This window comes from Dipodomys ordii, unplaced genomic scaffold, assembly GCF_000151885.1.
Source record: "Dipodomys ordii isolate 6190 unplaced genomic scaffold, Dord_2.0 Scaffold24, whole genome shotgun sequence".
Taxonomy (NCBI): Eukaryota; Metazoa; Chordata; class Mammalia; order Rodentia; family Heteromyidae; genus Dipodomys; species Dipodomys ordii.
Window position 1 is genome coordinate 17721725 of NW_012267240.1, and position 17751 is coordinate 17739475.

General features: G+C 39.3%; 1 protein-coding gene across 1 annotated transcript in view; it reads right to left on the bottom strand.

The window, feature by feature from the left end:
* Window positions 1–17751, bottom strand: part of Sec61a2 (Sec61 alpha 2 subunit (S. cerevisiae)) — a 32353-nt gene that overhangs the window by 6494 nt on the left and 8108 nt on the right. The window contains exons 4-9 of the mRNA XM_013014730.1: window positions 13521–13599; window positions 8428–8559; window positions 8186–8295; window positions 2807–2960; window positions 1760–1920; window positions 1229–1426 (exon numbers count right to left, since the gene is read on the bottom strand). Of these exons, the coding sequence (XP_012870184.1) occupies window positions 1229–1426; window positions 1760–1920; window positions 2807–2960; window positions 8186–8295; window positions 8428–8559; window positions 13521–13599 (834 nt within the window). The remainder of the gene's footprint in view (window positions 1–1228; window positions 1427–1759; window positions 1921–2806; window positions 2961–8185; window positions 8296–8427; window positions 8560–13520; window positions 13600–17751) is intronic.

Below are 17751 nucleotides of genomic sequence, written 5' to 3' on the forward strand. Positions count from 1 at the left end.
ATGTACATCACCTTTATAATAACAATTTTTAAAAAATGAAGGCTGGGCACTAGTAGCTCATACCTATAATCCTCAGGAGCCTAAGAACTGAGGATCAGGATTCTAAGTCATCCCAGGCAGGAAAATCCATGAGACTCTTATCTCCAATTAACTACTAAAGAAAACAGAAGTGGCACTGTGGCTCCAAGTGGCAGAGTGCTAACCTTGAGTGAAAAGCTCAAGGACAGCAAGTGCCCAGGCCCTGAGTTCAAGCTCTATAACCAACAACAACAAAAAAAAAAGTATATATATATATATATATATATTATATATATATATGATAAATACACAAAGCAGGCAACATATTTCAAGAATATTGCAAAAATGAACTATTAGGCTAGAATACAAATTCTAAAATTACATTCTCTGCAAAATAAAGGAAATATTTTTAATTCTATAATTTAAAGAGGTAAAACACTCAACAGAATTTTAAACCAATCAAAATTTAATAACCCTTTCTTTAGCTCTTGTCTTGTTAATCCACAGCTACATCCAACCCAGTGAATAACAAGCTAGTTTTTTGTCATAAGGCCAAGGAAAATGGGGAAGGATGATGCCAATACCCCATACTATCTGCAGATATCTGCAGATAGCTTCTTTGATGTTTTAAGAAATAGCTGTGCAGTTTTTAAAACAAAAAACCAAAAGACAAACATTACTATAGACAATAGAGGAATAAGACTACAAAATAGGAAGTCACTTCCATGAAAGCACCTGTGATTTTTACCCTAAAAGGTCATTCAAATGATATGAGAAAATGCTTCCTATGGGCCTCTCTCTGCTCTTAGCAACTAAAGGACCTAGGCAGAAGTTATGTGAACAGGTGCCAAGCCCAGCATTAGAAAAGCTAACATACACCAGTGGGTTGTGGCATGGCTTAAATTGACCTAAATGTAATTACTTCCTTGAAGTACTGTTGACACTCACTATTTTTAAGCAAGGAGGAGGTCTTAAGTTCAAATGCCAATACTACTCCAATCCCCCAAAAAGTCTCCTAGACAGTAAAATCATTAAATATCCTTAACCAATCTTGGTCTTATAACACTAAGTCTTCCATCTAAATAATTAAATGCTACAGATAAATGAATCTGAGACTATTACAGCTTCAATGCCTATCCTAGGCAAAAATACAAACATGAAATGCAAATGATAATTTTAAATACTTGACAAATATAAAGCATATACTCACAGCCCACTGTCCCAGTAAGTTAACTAAGAAGTTGCCGCTGAACCGCACAGAGAGCATCTGGGATATAACATAGAGGTTTGAAACCAGGGCAGACTGGAGGATGATGGGAATGTTGGATGTGTAGAAAAGCTTGATGGGATAGCTACTGTACTGTCCTCGATACCGGGCCGATTTGATGGGCAAGTCAACACGAAATCCCTGAAAGCAAAATCCAGAGTAGCACTTATCAACAAAAGAGTACAAGCCAGGTGTGGTGACATACCCTGTAATTCCAGCAATGAGGAGACAGAGACCAGAGGATTGCAAGTTCAAGGAACAGTATATGGGGTGGTAATGTGTGATAATGCTAACAACAGACTCTTGTTTCCAATTCAGTATTCTGCACCTTCACACAAACCTAAATGCCGCCAGTATTTGCTTGACTAAATAGATCTCCAAGCCCCAACCGGTTAGACATTTACTTTCAAATGGCATTCTCTTTAAGAGCAATATAAAAATACACATCTCACTTCAGTGAAACATGATACTTACCTGAAAATATATAACAACAGCAAACACAAAAACAGTAGCAATGAGATTCATGAGATTGGGTAGGTTCTGCCGGTAAAATGCCTCCCTTAAAGCTCTGACTTTGTCTGTCCTGGTGGCCAACAAATGAAACAGAGCTATGACTGCACCCTCAAACTCAGTACCTGAGAAATGAAGACAGAAATGAACTGTACACACCTTTTTAAAAGTTATCAGGTCAAAACAAATCATTTGAAACCCCGTATGTGTGCAGACTCTAAAAATATTTAGACCACAGAGGCAAATTTCAGCATAAATCTGAAGTTTTCTCAAGAGACAAATTCTTGATAAAAACAAAAAAAGCATCCAAAGTAAAATCTGCAAATATTTTTTTCATTCATAAGGTTTACCTTTCCTTTGTGGAAAGGGAGTATTTTAAGGAAATGTAAAAAAGCAGCAGCAAAGCAGAATAAAAATGTCAGAGTCAAAGGACATATATTTATCAAGCTTGCTTTTACATTTTGTACTATATTCTTAGATCTGGGATCAGAGTTAGAGGTTAAGTTAGATCAGGATAAGAGCTGAGAGAAGTAGAAGGAGTAAGGGAAAAGACAGAGTGAAATCTTTCAAACTTAGATGCCAATACAAAGCCAATTAGAGAAGAAGCAAAAGTATGAATGCTCAGAATACAATGATGTCTTTTCATTTGGGAAATCTTAATCCACTACCTTTCATTGCTTCAGGAATGCTGCAGCCAATCAGGTAAATGACTTTGGCAGCTATGGCTTAAGCAAAGTCAACAAAATTTATAAAAAGAAAACAGAAAAAAAAGTTTTAAAACCTGCTTGCAATCATGGAAACTTGAAATGACAGAGGTTGAAATTTAGATATTCTTTTTAAAATAGAATTACATACTCAACACATCTCTGCTTATTAAGTTTTGAACAATTAGCATTCGCTGTCCCCTGGGCCAACAAGCCAGAACAGCTACAGGTATGTCCACTGCCTGGCGGACACATGTCCAGCACACATCAGCAAAACTCGTGCAGTTGCAGTCACTGTGCAATGTACCTCTGCCAGTGTTAATGGTAGTGGGACTAAAGGCCTTCCAGACAATGGTTTCACAGATGTTGGTGGCAATAAAGAGGGAAATACCAGACCCCAAGCCGTAACCCTTCTGTAGCAGCTCATCTAACAGCAGCACAATCAAACCAGCAACAAACAACTGTAGGAAAAGAAATGCACGTAAGCGGAAGCAAGAATAAACTCAAGAAAGGGGAAGACACAGCAGGCTATTTCAAAGTATGGGCACTTTCAATATCACATGTAATCATCACACTAACTACTATTACCAGTCAGCTTTTGACCTGCTTTACTTCAGTCAGAAGCCAATTTTGAAAATCAAGATTAGAAATATGGTTACATTCTATAGTATACATTCTGTCTTTTAAAGTATATACCATTTGAATAGTTCCCTTATTATGTTTTAAATAGGGCCTGCTTGAAAAACAAGAATGATCACAGCTGTAGAATTTCACAGCAAGAAACTGAAAACATTCCAAACACTCTCAGTCAATAAAAAGCAAAATAAATTACAGAATAACAAATGCAATTTTATATTGCCATTAATTAAAAAGAATGAAGACTTACAAAATTCTATCTATAGCTTGTATGTTTACATATGTTTTACATATACTATATATAAAGTCAAAAAGTAGAGCACAATTAACATGCACAGATTATAACACTGTAAAACTAAGTTCTGTACTGACATGACAAAAACTGCATGTAAATCTGAAGACAGTTAAGAGTTCCCCAAGTTCCTAAACTCTTAACTCTGACATTTTAAAATATGGAAGCTACTGACTTCAATTTGTGTGATATTAAGCATCTTTAACCTTCTTGTTGGAGAAGATATTTCTGTGACAACATGCTTCAGGTACAAACAACCCATAGCCTTCCCAGAGACCTCAGTCCCAAGCCTCCTTCCTGACTTGAGTGGCCTCATCCAGAGGGGAAGGAAAGACACTATGTTCCAGCCTCACCCACGTGCCACTTGAAAGATACCATCCTACTGACCCCATAGGAGGCACTGAAGACTTGCTCAATACTACCTGGCAAGAGGACACAGCAAACCTCGTTATATCATTTATGCAAGCTTACCTTTACACAACATTGTTAGGGTGTTTTCATTAACTACCATTTGAGTGATTATATAAATCCTAAATTGCCAACATACAATCATTCAGCTTGACCTTCAATACACTGGAAAAAGTACAATTTTCAACCTTAGAAGAGAACATACTAACCCTAGCTTTTTGGAAACCAAGTTTGACATTCTGCCAAAAAGTGAGGACTTACTACTAGATTTTACTTTGACCAAAATGAGGTAATGGCTGAGAATTCCCAACAAACACAGCCACCCAATCCCACACAAGGAATAATGGCTGTCCAGCAATTATCAGCCAACCAAATGCACTACCCTGGGCTCTGATGGGTGACCTGTGCAAAGTCACACAAGCGGCTCTGACATGATGGCTACTCTAAACTTCTGGTTCAGAATAGTGTCTGACTTCAGAGTGCTTCCTTGGCTTAGAAAAGAGACTCCTGTTTTCCCAAGCAGGGAAAAAAGGAACTAGAAGGAAAGCTCAATGAGGAATGATTTCTACCATTAAGGAAGGAAGGGTGGTAGTAAGAAAGCATAGGTGCTTGTAAGAGACGGAAGTAGCAGCAGGCGTGTGAGCAACACAGTGTGAAGAACAGAGCGGGTAGCCTCAGGCGTATAGGAAACAACCACACTTGGTTCTTGAACCCTGATGTGCAAGCACACAACACTTTCTTTGACAAAATATGCTTATGATTACTATGTGCCAGGCACACTGACATTTCTGGTTTGTTTGTTTGTTTTTACTTTAATCAAGATTCAGGCCCATCAGTGGAAAAGACTGTGTATGAGACAAGAACAAATAAAGTAAGAAATACCTTCCATACAGCATGCAAACCGTTTTCAAAAACCTATGTTTCTAGGTGAAAACAAACTGATCCAATCTTAGCTCTTCCGTATATCCACATATTTTCAGTGTTAGCAATGCCTTGAAAAGACACAAATGGGTCACTTCCCACCAAGGATCAAACATGACATATTTGTACATTAACACTAGAAGAATTAATCACAACACAAATACTTATATCCCTGAATTTATATAAACAAATTAATATGTATTCACTTGTATTTTATTGGACATAACTACTCAGAGATCTGAATACTGAAAATAACCATCAGAATCACTGAGCTGCATTTTATATCTGTATGAATTCTATAGAAGCCAATCCTCTTCAAACCAACCCAAGATTGCTCAGTTTAGGTTCCCAAGCAGTCTAAATGTATCTTTAGGAAAAGACTGGTGCATAATGCTCTCAGAGCTAGATACCCATTCTGAATGTCTTCTAAAAATCTGGGCTATTCTGGGCTTATGGTATAGCTAAGTGGTATTAAATGTATACTTAGCATTCTCAAGGCCATGGGTTCAATGCCCAAGACCAAAATAAGACACATTAGTTATTGTCAACTATAGATGCGTAAAGCAAATGCTGTGAAGAAACTACAATGAGGCAATGAATGCCCTGCTGGCATGCTCACAATCCCAACAGTGTGTGATAAGAAAGGTACTAAAATCAGTCTCAGAGGTCTTCTCCCATCCACTCACCTCTTCTTCCTTCAAATGGCTAACATATTAGTAAACATGTGATTTGCAAATGGAGATAGAGAGGCAATACTAATCTCACATTAGTAGATGGAGAGGAGTGGGTGTCACTGGGGTTTGAACTTAGGGTCTGCATGCTAGGCAACTGTTCTACCACTTGAGTCAGGACCACAGCCCTAGGCAACATTATTCTTTAAGAAACTGCATCACATGAAATAGGAATATACTGGGCTAAGAAATCTACCAAAGATCATTAAAAATCTCTAAGCTGGCACCTGTGGCAATCAGAGGATCACAGTTACAAAGTCAGCCTAAGCAGACATATCCATAAGACTCATCTCCAAATAACTACAAAAGGCCAGAAGTGGAGGTATAACTCAAGCAGTAAAGCACCAGCTGCAAGCAGAAAAGCTGAATGAAATATCTTTTCAAACCCCACTATCAGCATCAAAAAGGAAAAAAAAAGAAATTCTTGCCCTAGTCAAGGGACAAAATATTTATCTTTTTTAGAAAAGCCAGTTCTTCTGTGAATGATACCAACAAATACTTGTCTGGCTCATGCTCACTAAACAAGTTTACTTATTTCAGGGCTAGGAATGTGGCTTAGTAGTAGAGTGCTTGCCTAGCATGCATGAGGCCCTAGGTTCGATTCCTTGGTACAACATAAACAAAAAATAAATAAAATCAATTAGAAAAAAACAATCTTACTTATTTCTATGTAAAGTTTCAAATTAAAAAAATAGTTACCATATATATACATATATATGTGCACACACATACATACATACACATATATATATACACATAAATATATCTTGGAGTTATTTTTAAAAACTTTTCTGAGCTTTATCTTTTGAACTGTTAGAAAAATATTTCCTAAATTAATTCTGATTTCATAGAGTAGTCAAGAAAACACATTTCCAGGGTAACCAGGACATTGGACCCAAGGTTTTTTTTAACTTAATAAAATATCTTTTCAAGACAATAGAGAGTCAAGGTGTGCCTCAGGTAGTAGAGTGCTTGCCTGGCATGCTGAAGGCCCTAGGTTCTATCTCTAGTAGTACCACCCAAAAAAGAAGTAATCATCACCATGAATATTTTTTTAAACCCACAGTAAGTATTATATAACTTAAGTACAATCCATTCTGGAGTAATTTCTCTCAGTGACTTTTTAAAGCATCAGACAAAAAAAAAATCTTAACACACTTCAAGATATTTTGTACATTTATAATTATGCTGGCCTCCACTGGGTGCCAGTGGCTCACGTCTGTAATCCTAGCTATTCGGGAGGCTGAGATCTGAAGATCACAGTTCCAAGCCAACCTGGGCAGGAAAGTCCATGAGATCTCCAGTTAACCACAAAATAAGGCAGAAGCAGAGCTGTGGCTCAAAGTGGTAGAGCACTAGCCTTGAGCAAAAATAGCTCAGGAACAGTGCGAGGCCCTGAGTTCAAACTTCACAACTACCAAAAAAACATTATGCTGGTTTTTAAAAATTCCATTCCCAAATATTCATTTAAAATGTCCATGATGTGTGTGTGCGTGCGCACGTGTGTTTGTGTGTGTGTGTGTGTGTGTGTGTAAGTCTACATTATTTATATCATTCTTTTGTATACCACTAGAAGAAAAGAACACTGCTGAGCATGGAGGCACGTGACTATCATCCCAGTATGCAATAGGTGGAGGTGGAAGACTGAAAGTTCAAGAATAAACTGAGGCCAGGCGCGGGTGTCTCATGCCTGTAATCCTAGCTACTCAGGAGGCTGAGATCTGAGGATCCCGGTTCAAAGCCAGCCCGGGCAAGAAAGACCGTGAAACTCTTATCTCCAATAAACCACTCAGAAAACCGAAGTGGTGCTGTGGCTCAAGTGGTAGAGTGCTAGCCTTGAGCTGAAGAGCTCAGGGACAGCAATCAGACCCATAATTCAAGCCCCAATACTTCCAAAAAAAAAAAGAATAAACTGAGCTACATATCAAAAAAGCAAAGGCTGGGAAAGTAGCTCAAGGGTAGAGTGGCTGGATGTGATGCCAAACATGGAGAAAAAACTAAAGCTTGCCAAGTCATGGTATCACTTCTTACTACAAGGAATTTTTATGTTCTGCTTATTTAAATAGGTATTTCAGACATAGACACACAGTTATCATCTAACTTGCTTTCTGTTCCTTTCTGCATGCACAATCACTTTTATTTCAATAAAGGTTTTTCTTTCACAAAGGTTGGTTGAGACAGAGTCTCACCATATTGCTTAGGCTGGTCAAAAATTAGGAGGCTCAAATGATCTTCCCACCTCAGCCTCCCAAGTAGCTGAGACTACAAGCATATGCCATCAGCACTGTTGCTTAACAAGAGTTTTTCAAGACATTACAAAGAGCAATTAAGCCCAACTACACAGAACCAGCTAACACAGGGACAACTTGAGTAGCTGCAGCCACACAGACAAATGCATATACAATGAGAACTTTCGTGGCTGACCATGGTGATAGCAATACTGAGGCACTAGTAACTGGGGGAAAACATTCTGATTTCATACAGCAAAATGTAAACAATGTACATCATAAACCAATGAAAAGAGGTGGTACATAATTCTTGGACATCTGTGAAGCTATAAAATTTCTTAATCATCACATCATTAATCTAAATGTAACTGAAATGTTCACAAGAAAATAATGTTTCAAATCACCTACAGAACTGTTAGAAAACCAAGAGCAGACCGTTCTATGAGCATATGAAAATGGAAGACTCTTACCTGTATAATGATAAGCAGACAGATCCCAGCGCCCATTTCTGCAGGGTCCCCGTACATCCCCGTCATGACATACACAATGGCTTGCCCAATGGTAATGATCATACCAAATACTGACAAAAATTGGGGGGAAAAGGAACACATGCTTACAACCAAAGATGAAGAAAGCCCAAAAAAGTATAGGAACATCTTTCCCACAAAAAATCTCAAATTTCAGAATTCTCCTTAATGGCATTTATGCTCACGTTTCTGGGCCCCATTGAATAGAGCTCTGTCTTTGGGTGTGTCTCCAACTTCAATTATTTTGGCTCCAGCTAACAACTGCATAATTAAACCAGATGTTACAATTGGGGAGATACCCAATTCCATCAAAGTTCCTGGAAAGAAATGAAAGAAGTAAACCACATTTACTGAACGTACTACAGACCAGAGTGTTGTAGTTCACTGAAATATGGTTAAATATTAACAAGCAAATTTTCATTCCTTAAACACTAATAAAAAAGTTCACCTATTACACAACCCTGAAATAGTACATTCAATCAAAAGTTGTATAAGTATTATAAAAATGTAAATGTCTGTAAACACTGAACCTATTAAAAAGATTTTTTTGGGGGGGTCAATCGTGAGGCTTGAACTCTGGGCCTGAGCGCAGTCCCTCAGATCTTCAGCTCAAAGCTAGCGCTCTACCACTTGAGCTCAGTGCCACTTCCAGTTTTCTAGTGGTTTATTGGAGATAAGAATCTCACAGTCTTTCCTGCCCGGGCTGGCTTTGAACCACGATCCTCAGATCTCAGTCTCCTGAGTAGCTAGGATTACAGGTGTGAGCCACCGGCGCCCAAGCTAAAAAGATTATTTTTAAAAGAAACTTTCAGGGGTGTGGTTATAGCTCCATGGTACAGAATGTGAAACCCTGGGTTCAATCACCAGCACCAAAACAGAAAGTACTTTGAAAATTTTTAAATAGCAAAAAGAAGCCAGACACTAGTGGCTCACATCTATAATCCTAGCAATTTAGAAGGCTAAGGATAAAAGTTCAAAGCCAGCCCAGGCAGACAAATATGTGGTACTCTTATCTCCAATTAACAAGGAAAGTGTTGGAATTGAAGTGTGGCTTAAGTGGTAGAGCACCAGCTATAAGCAAAACACTGAGTGAGAATGTGAGGTTCTAAAATCAAGCACCAGAACTCCCCCCCACACACACATACACACAAGAAAGTAATAAAAAAAAAAAGGAGCTGACTGCCAAATATAGTAGTATACACCTGTAATCCCATCTACTTGCAACAAGGAGACCGGAATATAAAAATCTGAGGTTAGCCTGGGAAATATAGCCAGAGACCCTATCTGGAAAGGGATAAACAAGGATGGATAGACACATATGGAGGGCTGGAAGACAAAGAATGAGTAAGGATGGGACATAAAAGGACCTTGGCAAATGACTGACCACTTATAGAAAATTAAGATTTCTACTTCATGCCAGCTGGGCGCCAGTGGCTCACACCTATAATCTCACACCTAGCCACTCAGGAGGCTGAGATCTGAGGATCACTGTTCAAAGCCAGTACAGGCAGGAAAGTCCATGAGACTCTCCAAATAACCACCAGAAAACTGGAAGTGGTGCTGTGGCTCAAGAGACAGAGTGCTAGCCTTGAGCTGAAGAGCAGAGGGACAGTACCCAAGTCCAGAGTTCAAGCCCCATGACTCATTAAAAAAAAAACAAAAAAAAACACCAGTGCATGTACCAGTGGCTCATACTTGTAAGCCTTGCTACTTCAGATCTCAGCCAGGTCTGACTTCAAAGCCAGCCTTAAGACTCCATCTCAAATTAACCAGCCAAAAGAAAGAAAAGTCAGGCTGAAGGTATGGCTCAAGTGGTAAAGTCCCAGTTGTGAGCTAGAAAACAAAGTGTGAACAAGGCCCTTGATTCAAATTCCAGTACCAATACAAAAACAAAAGGCCAGGTATATGAAAGAAAAAGCTTTCTAAACATGACAAAAGTCAGTAAGAAGATAGATGATTAAATAAAACTATAAAAGTGGATGTAGCAAGATACAGTACCAGAGACAGTTCAGCTCCTCTGTATATTCTACATATATTTTACTACAAATGATAGAGTTCATATCTCTAATATGCAAACAGCTCATTCAACTAAAACATGGGAAAAAATACACATTTTTAAAAAAGGAGCTGCAGTTATATGTTATGGCTCCTTCCTTCTGAAAAAGCTTCATGGAAGCTTTTTCAGAAATTATTCACAGCACTGCAAACAAAACTCATCAAATTGGTATAAGAAACAAAGAATATGGGAGCTGCCAGCACTATAACAAAAGGTCCACATCCTTGTTACTAGGGCCTGCCAACGGCCCTTAGTCCTAAACCGCATTTATGGATTCCAAAAAATTACCAACATCCTTCTGGTATCCTTTCATTTTGCCATTAAAACTATTTGGGAATTTTCTATTATTTACGACATCAGAAATTTAACACACTATGAAAATCTCACTAATGGAAAAATACAAATTATGAATAAAAATGTTGTGTTCAAACAAACCAACATATAAAGAAATACATATTAATACAGACCAATTTTCATCTGCCTGGTTGACAAAAGTTATTCTCACCTATTGCTGCTGAAAGAATAAAGTAATACAACCCTTTGAAAGATAATTTAGCATTTCTACTGAAAATTTATAACTATCTACTTATAACCAAACAGGTCAGTTCTCTCATTTCTACAGATCTCCATCCACATATCACCTTCTATCCAATGTAGAATCTATACCCACAAATTGAAATGATAAATTCCATGGAAATTATGCTGAGCTGCCCACTGCTCTAGTCTCTTGCACTTAGCACAAAGCTTAGCACAGAGGAGAAACTCACAACTATTTGTTGACTGTGCATTAAATAAGCTGGAGCATATCCTTTTATAACATATGGCCAAATAGATGAAATGGCTCATCTAAGTTATTAGAGAGACCAGGTAGCAGAATGGCATAGAGGATATATCCTACTTTTTAAAGTATATACATTTAAATATGTGAATACACACGAAAAGAAAAAATCTCAATGAATAGTTGCCAATCTACAGCTTTCCAAGAACTGCTTCTTAGAGATCAACCATTCATTTGTGGCTTCATATACATCTATATATAAATACTCATGTATTTTCAAGATAAAAATCAAGTCAATCATGGTGGCTCAAGCTAGTTGGGAGGGAGAAATAAGAGAACTGCAGTTCAAGGCAGGCCAAGGCACAAAGATATCTGTGAGAGCTGGGAAGGTGGCTCAGTGGTAGAGCGCTTGCCTTGCATGCATGAGGCCCTGGGTTCGATTCCTCAGCACTATATAAGAAAGAAAAAAAGCTGGAAGTGGTTCTGTGGCTCAGGTGGTAGAGTGCTAGCCTTGAGCTGAAGAGCTGAGGGACAGCGCCCAGGCCCAGAGTTCAGGCCCCACGACCGGACCCCAAAAAAAAGATATCTGTGAGACTCCCTCTCAACCAGTGGCTAGATGCAATGGCCCAAGCCTGTCATCCAGCTACAATGAAATACAAGAGTTGGTTGCAGTGACACACTCCTGCCAGAAGGATAACAGCCTAGGCTGGCTCTGACAAACCAAGACCCTATTTCAAAAACAACCAACACAAAAAGGGATGGAGGCAAGGCTTAACTGACAGAGCACCTGCCTAGCAAGCACGAGGCCCTGACTTCCACCCGTTGTATGTCAGTATATAGGCATGTATGTATAAATAAAACCAATATTATTCTTGTAACCTAAAAATGCTACAAAAAAAAATACTTTCCTGCTTTATAAAGCATTTTCCTAAAGCAGGCCCTTGCTATTCCTGAAACGTAAAACCCTCCCTGGCCATCCACCTCAGCCCCTCTCCCAGACTCTAGTGCTCAGTCTTATCCTGGAGGCTTTAGCTCAGGCTTTCATCTCCCACTGATCCAAAGGTTGCCCCAATTCCTCTCTGACACCACATGTGGCACAGAATGTTTAGTCTGTGAGAACCCCAAGGGTGGATTTCTGCCTATCTTTACAATAATTACACGATATTGTAATGTTTCCATGGTTTCTGGCACCAGTCAAGGGGGGCTCACAGCAATAACCTGGCTGAAATATAGCCAGACAGAAAAGTTCAAACCCCAATACGGCCAATTTTTTTTTTTAATTGTAGTACTGGGGATTGAACCCAGGGCCTTAGGCATGCTAAACAAGCACTCAGTCTCTTGAGCCACACCCATCACTCTTGTTTTTATTCCACTTTAGAAATATAGTCCTACTACCCTTTTATCTCTACCTCCCAGGTAGTTGGGATCACAGGCATGAACCACCATGCTCGTCTTCAAAAGTAGTTCTAAATCCACAGGATTCAAACTAGGGTTTGAACTCAGTGCTTTGTGCTTGCCCAGGGAGCTGTTCTTTTTTTTTTTTTTTTTGGGGTCCGGTCGTGGGGCCTGAACTCTGGGCCTGGACACTGTCCCTCAGCTCTTCAGCTCAAGGCTAGCGCTCTACCCCTTGAGCCACAGTGCCACTTCCGGCCTTTTTTTATGTGGTGCTGAGGAATCGAACTCAGGGACTCAGGCATGCAAGGCAAGCGCTCTACCACTGAGCCACCTTCCCAGCCCCTGGCAGCTGTTCTTACAACTGAGCTACACCTTCAGTCCCTTTGTGGGCTGGTTAATTTGAGACAGTGTTGGGTCTTCATCCTGCTTGACTTGACTCCCCGCTGCATCTGATTGTCTCCCAGGCTGAGGGAGGCTGGGGAACTGGCAAGCGCTGTACTTACCTTTCCTCGGACCCCGTCCGTCTTTCGTGAGACAGATGAAGACCCAACAAGACAGGGTCTTGCTTTTGGCCTGGATCCAAACCTGAGCCTCATTCTACTAAATGCTTCCTAATGTATCCAGAAAGATGGTACACACTTTGCCCACCTACTGGTTGGGAAAGGGTCTCTAGAATGTTTTGCCAAGGGCTTGGAAGGTGGCTCAGTGGTAGAGCATTTGCCTTGCATGCATGAGGCCCTGGGTTCAATTCCTCAGCACCACATAAGCAAAAAGGATAAAGTGGAAAATGGAGCTGTGGCTCAAGTGGTAGGGCACTAGCCTTGAGCTGAAGAGCTGAGGGACAGCGACCAGGCCCAGAGTTCAGGCCCCATGACTGGACCCAAAAAAAAAAAAAAAATGTTTTGCCAAGAATGTCCTCAAACTAAGATCCTCCTGATCTCTGCCTCTCAAGTAAGCTAAGATTACTAATACTGAGTCACCATGTCTAGCAGTAATTGACATGTTTACATTTACTTGATGTCAGTATGTAGGCAAATATTAGTACATACCTCTATTGGAAGCCAGAATAACTCTCATCCAGTAGAACGGGTCTGCAGAATCTGATGACATGATTCCAAACAGTGGTATCTAAAATGGGACACAAAACATTTTATAAAAAATACAAATGCATTCTAGCTTCGCTCCTAATATATATTCTCTTAGGTTTGCAATACTTTTTTTAAAAAGCACACACACACAATTTCTTGCAATCTATAACACCACCAAGTATATCTTTTTGGAAAATGAATGGAACTAGGAATTGAATTTAGGGCCCACTGCCTGTTAGGCAAGCACTCTACTACTTGAGATATGACCCCAGTCCTTTTGTTTTATAGTCTGTTCTTAAATAGGGTTTCCTGCTCTTGCCCTAACCAGTCTTGGGCCTCAGTTCTCCTACCTTCACCCCCAGAATAGCTGGAATTAGTTATATCCTACCATGCCTGGCATGTTTTTTAGATAAGGTCTCATTAACTTTTGTCCTGGCTGGACTTGAAATATGATCCTTCTATCTCTGCCTCCCAAGTAATTAGGATTATAAGCCATCTACTACCCTACCAACTCCCCAAAGAAACATATCGTTTTTTACATTTTTGTGCCAGTCCTGGAGCTTGAACTCAGGGCCTGGGCATTATGCCTGAGCTTTTTTGCTCAAGGCTCTACCACTTGAGCCACAACTCCGCTTCTGGCTTTTTTTTTTTTTCTGGTGTTCAACTGGAGATAAAAATCTCACCATTTTCCTGCCAACAATGGCTTTGAACCCTGACCTCAGATTTCAGTCTCCTGAGTAGCCAGGATTACAGGTGTGAGCCACCAGCACTGTGCAAAACACTCCCACCACCCCAGCAGATCCACACCAAAAACTACTAAACTACATGCCTATAAGTCACTGGGAAGGTAAATTTTATTGTTTTTCAGTATAATTTTAAAATACTCCCATTATAGGACTTATCTGATTTGTCACATAACAATTTTGTGGTTGGGAAATAGGGGAATGAGGGAAGGGATGACATTGGTCAAAAAAATTTTTTTTTTTTTTGTCAGTGGTGGGGCTTGAACTCTGGGCTTGGACGCTGTCCCTCAGCTCTTCAGCTCAAGGCAAGCACTCTACCACTTGAGCTACAGCGCCACTTCTGGTTTTCTGGTGGTTTATTGGAGACAAGAGTCTCACAGTCTTTCCTGCCTGGGCTGGCTTTGAACCATGATCCTCAGATCTCAGCCTTCTGAGTAGCTAGGATTACAGGCGTGAGCCACCAGCGCCCGGCTCAAAATGTATTATACTAATAAGTTTTTTACTTGAAACCCCTTTGTACAACTATTTAAAGATAATTTTAAAAATTAATAATAATTTTGGAAAGCCAGGTGCTGGTCAATGAAAATCATACTCCTAGATGTAAGACAGGAGAAAATACATATATAAACACACACATATATACATATACATACAAATATGTGTATCTGAGTATATATATGTATACATACACATACAGACATGCTGGAACACTATACAGCCCTAAAAAGTATGCTAATTTATTTGTAATAATATCTTCCTCATGTTAAGTATATAATAGTGTTCTCAACCTGGGGTGATTTTGCCTTCAAAAGGACATTCAGTCTAGACTCACCTTTGATTGTCACAACTTGGTAGTAGATGGTTATTACTGATACTGAGCACCTAGAGGCCAAGGATGCTACTAAAAATCCTATAATGCACAAGGTAGTCCCCACAAGAAGAAAGTATCCTGCCTGAAACTCAGTAATACCACTATTAAGAAGCACTATATAAAAACAAAGATATAAAACTACATAAAGTATAGCAATGCAAAAATATGAATATTAAATTAAGCTGGAAATAAATATCTTAAATCTTAAAATCATGGCTTAAAAATCTTGTCACAATTATTCCTAGAGTTAGTGAGATCATAATTGACCTTTTCTTCTTTATTCTCTTCAGGAATTATTGAATATTAATATAATCAGCATGTAACAATTTCTCCTCATAGAAAAAAAAACCCACAACTGCAGAGAGCTTCCTATCACATGACCCATGTTAGACACAGCACTAGGACATATAGCCTGTCCTCAACTATGTGGCAATCAGTCATGAAGAAAAATACAATTTTTAGGCTGAGAAGGTGGCTCAGTGGTAGAATGCTTGCCTTGCATGCATGAGGCTCTGGGTTCGATTCCTCAGTACCACATAAGCAGAAAAAGCTGGAAGTGGTGCTGTGGCTCAAGTGGTAGAGTGCTGGCCTTGAGCTGAAGAGTTGAGGGACAGCACTCAGGCCCAGAGTCCAGACCCCACGACCAACAAGAAAAAATAGAAAAAGAAAAATACAATTTTTGAAATACAATTTTAAAACCTCTACTGAAATTGATTTTTCTTTAAGGCACAAAGATGCTGCAAGCCATTTTAAACAACATAAACACCTCTGGATGCCAGATACCACAAGTGGTGAGACTGAGCCCGGGGCTGTTCTCTGCAGCCTCCAATACCCTTCAGCTAAAGTGAGGGTGAGAAATAATGAAGCGTTGGTGTAAAAATCAGTGCACAATAAACAACAATCCCCAACAAAGCCCCCTTGACCTCGTCTGGTGCCATCAAAGTCTCAAATCCTTCACCTTAATCTTTCTTTTAGTTACCCTGACAAAATCCAACTTGTACTTTGTCTGAGAAATCAAGTATTCCATGGACTAATGGAAACCTGAACAGATCTAACAAAGACTGGCAGTTGTTATTTGCAAAGACAATGGGAATTAAAAACCAGTTAAGGTAGGTCTGGGAGGAGATAGCAAGTCCCAGGCATGAAGGCAAAGCTCAGAGGCACAGCACTTGGGTAGCATTTCCAAGGCCCCAGGCTCTATCTCCAGACCTTCAAATAAAAAAGATCACAAGCTACAATTATGCAATTTCTCTCCCCCAGTACATAATAAAAACCATGTAGAAACCTTAAAAGCTAACAAGAGTGTTTTAAAAGACTGTTTGGCAAAAAGCCAAACAAGAAGTGTTCTAAACCAGAGGCACCGTGGCTGGGGTGGGGGATAAGAATCAGAACAAAGGTACTCTAATCATCAAGGAGTCGACATCACCCTTAGAATCCCCACTAACGTTCCGTAACTGGAGGAAAGCAAATGTCCTAATGCACATGTCCTAATTTTCCCTCATTTGGTGAAGAAAGAGTAGACGTAGCAGCTGTGGAAAATGAAATGACAGAGAAATGTGCCATGTCCTCTAGGAGGGACTGGAAATTAACTAGGAATTACTACCCTAAACTGGGAACTGGGAAGTGACCTGGAGCTGGAATAAAATACAAGCCTCTGGTCAGGTGGTGAAAATCTTTAAATGGTTAACAAAACTCCAAGAACAAAGGGCCCACCAAGCACTTAATTGTTTTCTCACTTATCTCCCCCTCACACCCCCTCAATTGAGAGAACACAGCCTAGGACCTGTTTCAGAGCCAGTGGAAAGATAATTAAGAAATCAGATTCACAAGACACATCTGCTTAAGCATGACAGAGAAAAAAAGAAACAGCTGAACAACTGTATAAGCATAGGAAAAAAGTAAAGTAATATAAAATGCATGAAGCAGTCCTGAGAAATGTCATTTATTCAGTTGTCTACATAGGTTCCTGGATTATATATACAAATCATAAAATGTTTATTATCTCATCCTTTAAAAGTTTCCTAGCCTCTGAATTAGAAGATTAGGAAAATCTCTTAAATTGACCTATAAACTGAAAGCAATACAAATCATATTCCCACAGAAAGTTATGGAAGTTGATTTCAAGGATGTGTGGATATATAAAGGACCAGAATAGCCAAAATGATTTTAAAAAAGAAACAAGAAAGCTTTCTCAAACTGGTTAGACCTTATAAAGTTACAGGAATTAAAAGTGTAGTTGATTATAATGGACACACAGATTAACAAGTCAGAATAGAGAAGTAGAATCATTGCTAATTCATTGGGAAATTCCTTCAACAAATGGTGCTGGAACAACTGTATAGCCAAATAAGAAGAAATAAACCTCAACCCTTACCATATGCTATACATCCACATTAACTTGGGACACAGACACATACAAGCTAAAATGCTTAGAAGAACATTTGATTTCTTTCAAAACCACAAGTCATCAAAGAAAAAGATAAACAGCTCTATAAATGTCTGTATAAATGTCTGTTCTTCAAGATACTGTGAAGAAAATAAAAAGCCCAGCTATTTGAGAGGTGAAGGTAGGAGGATT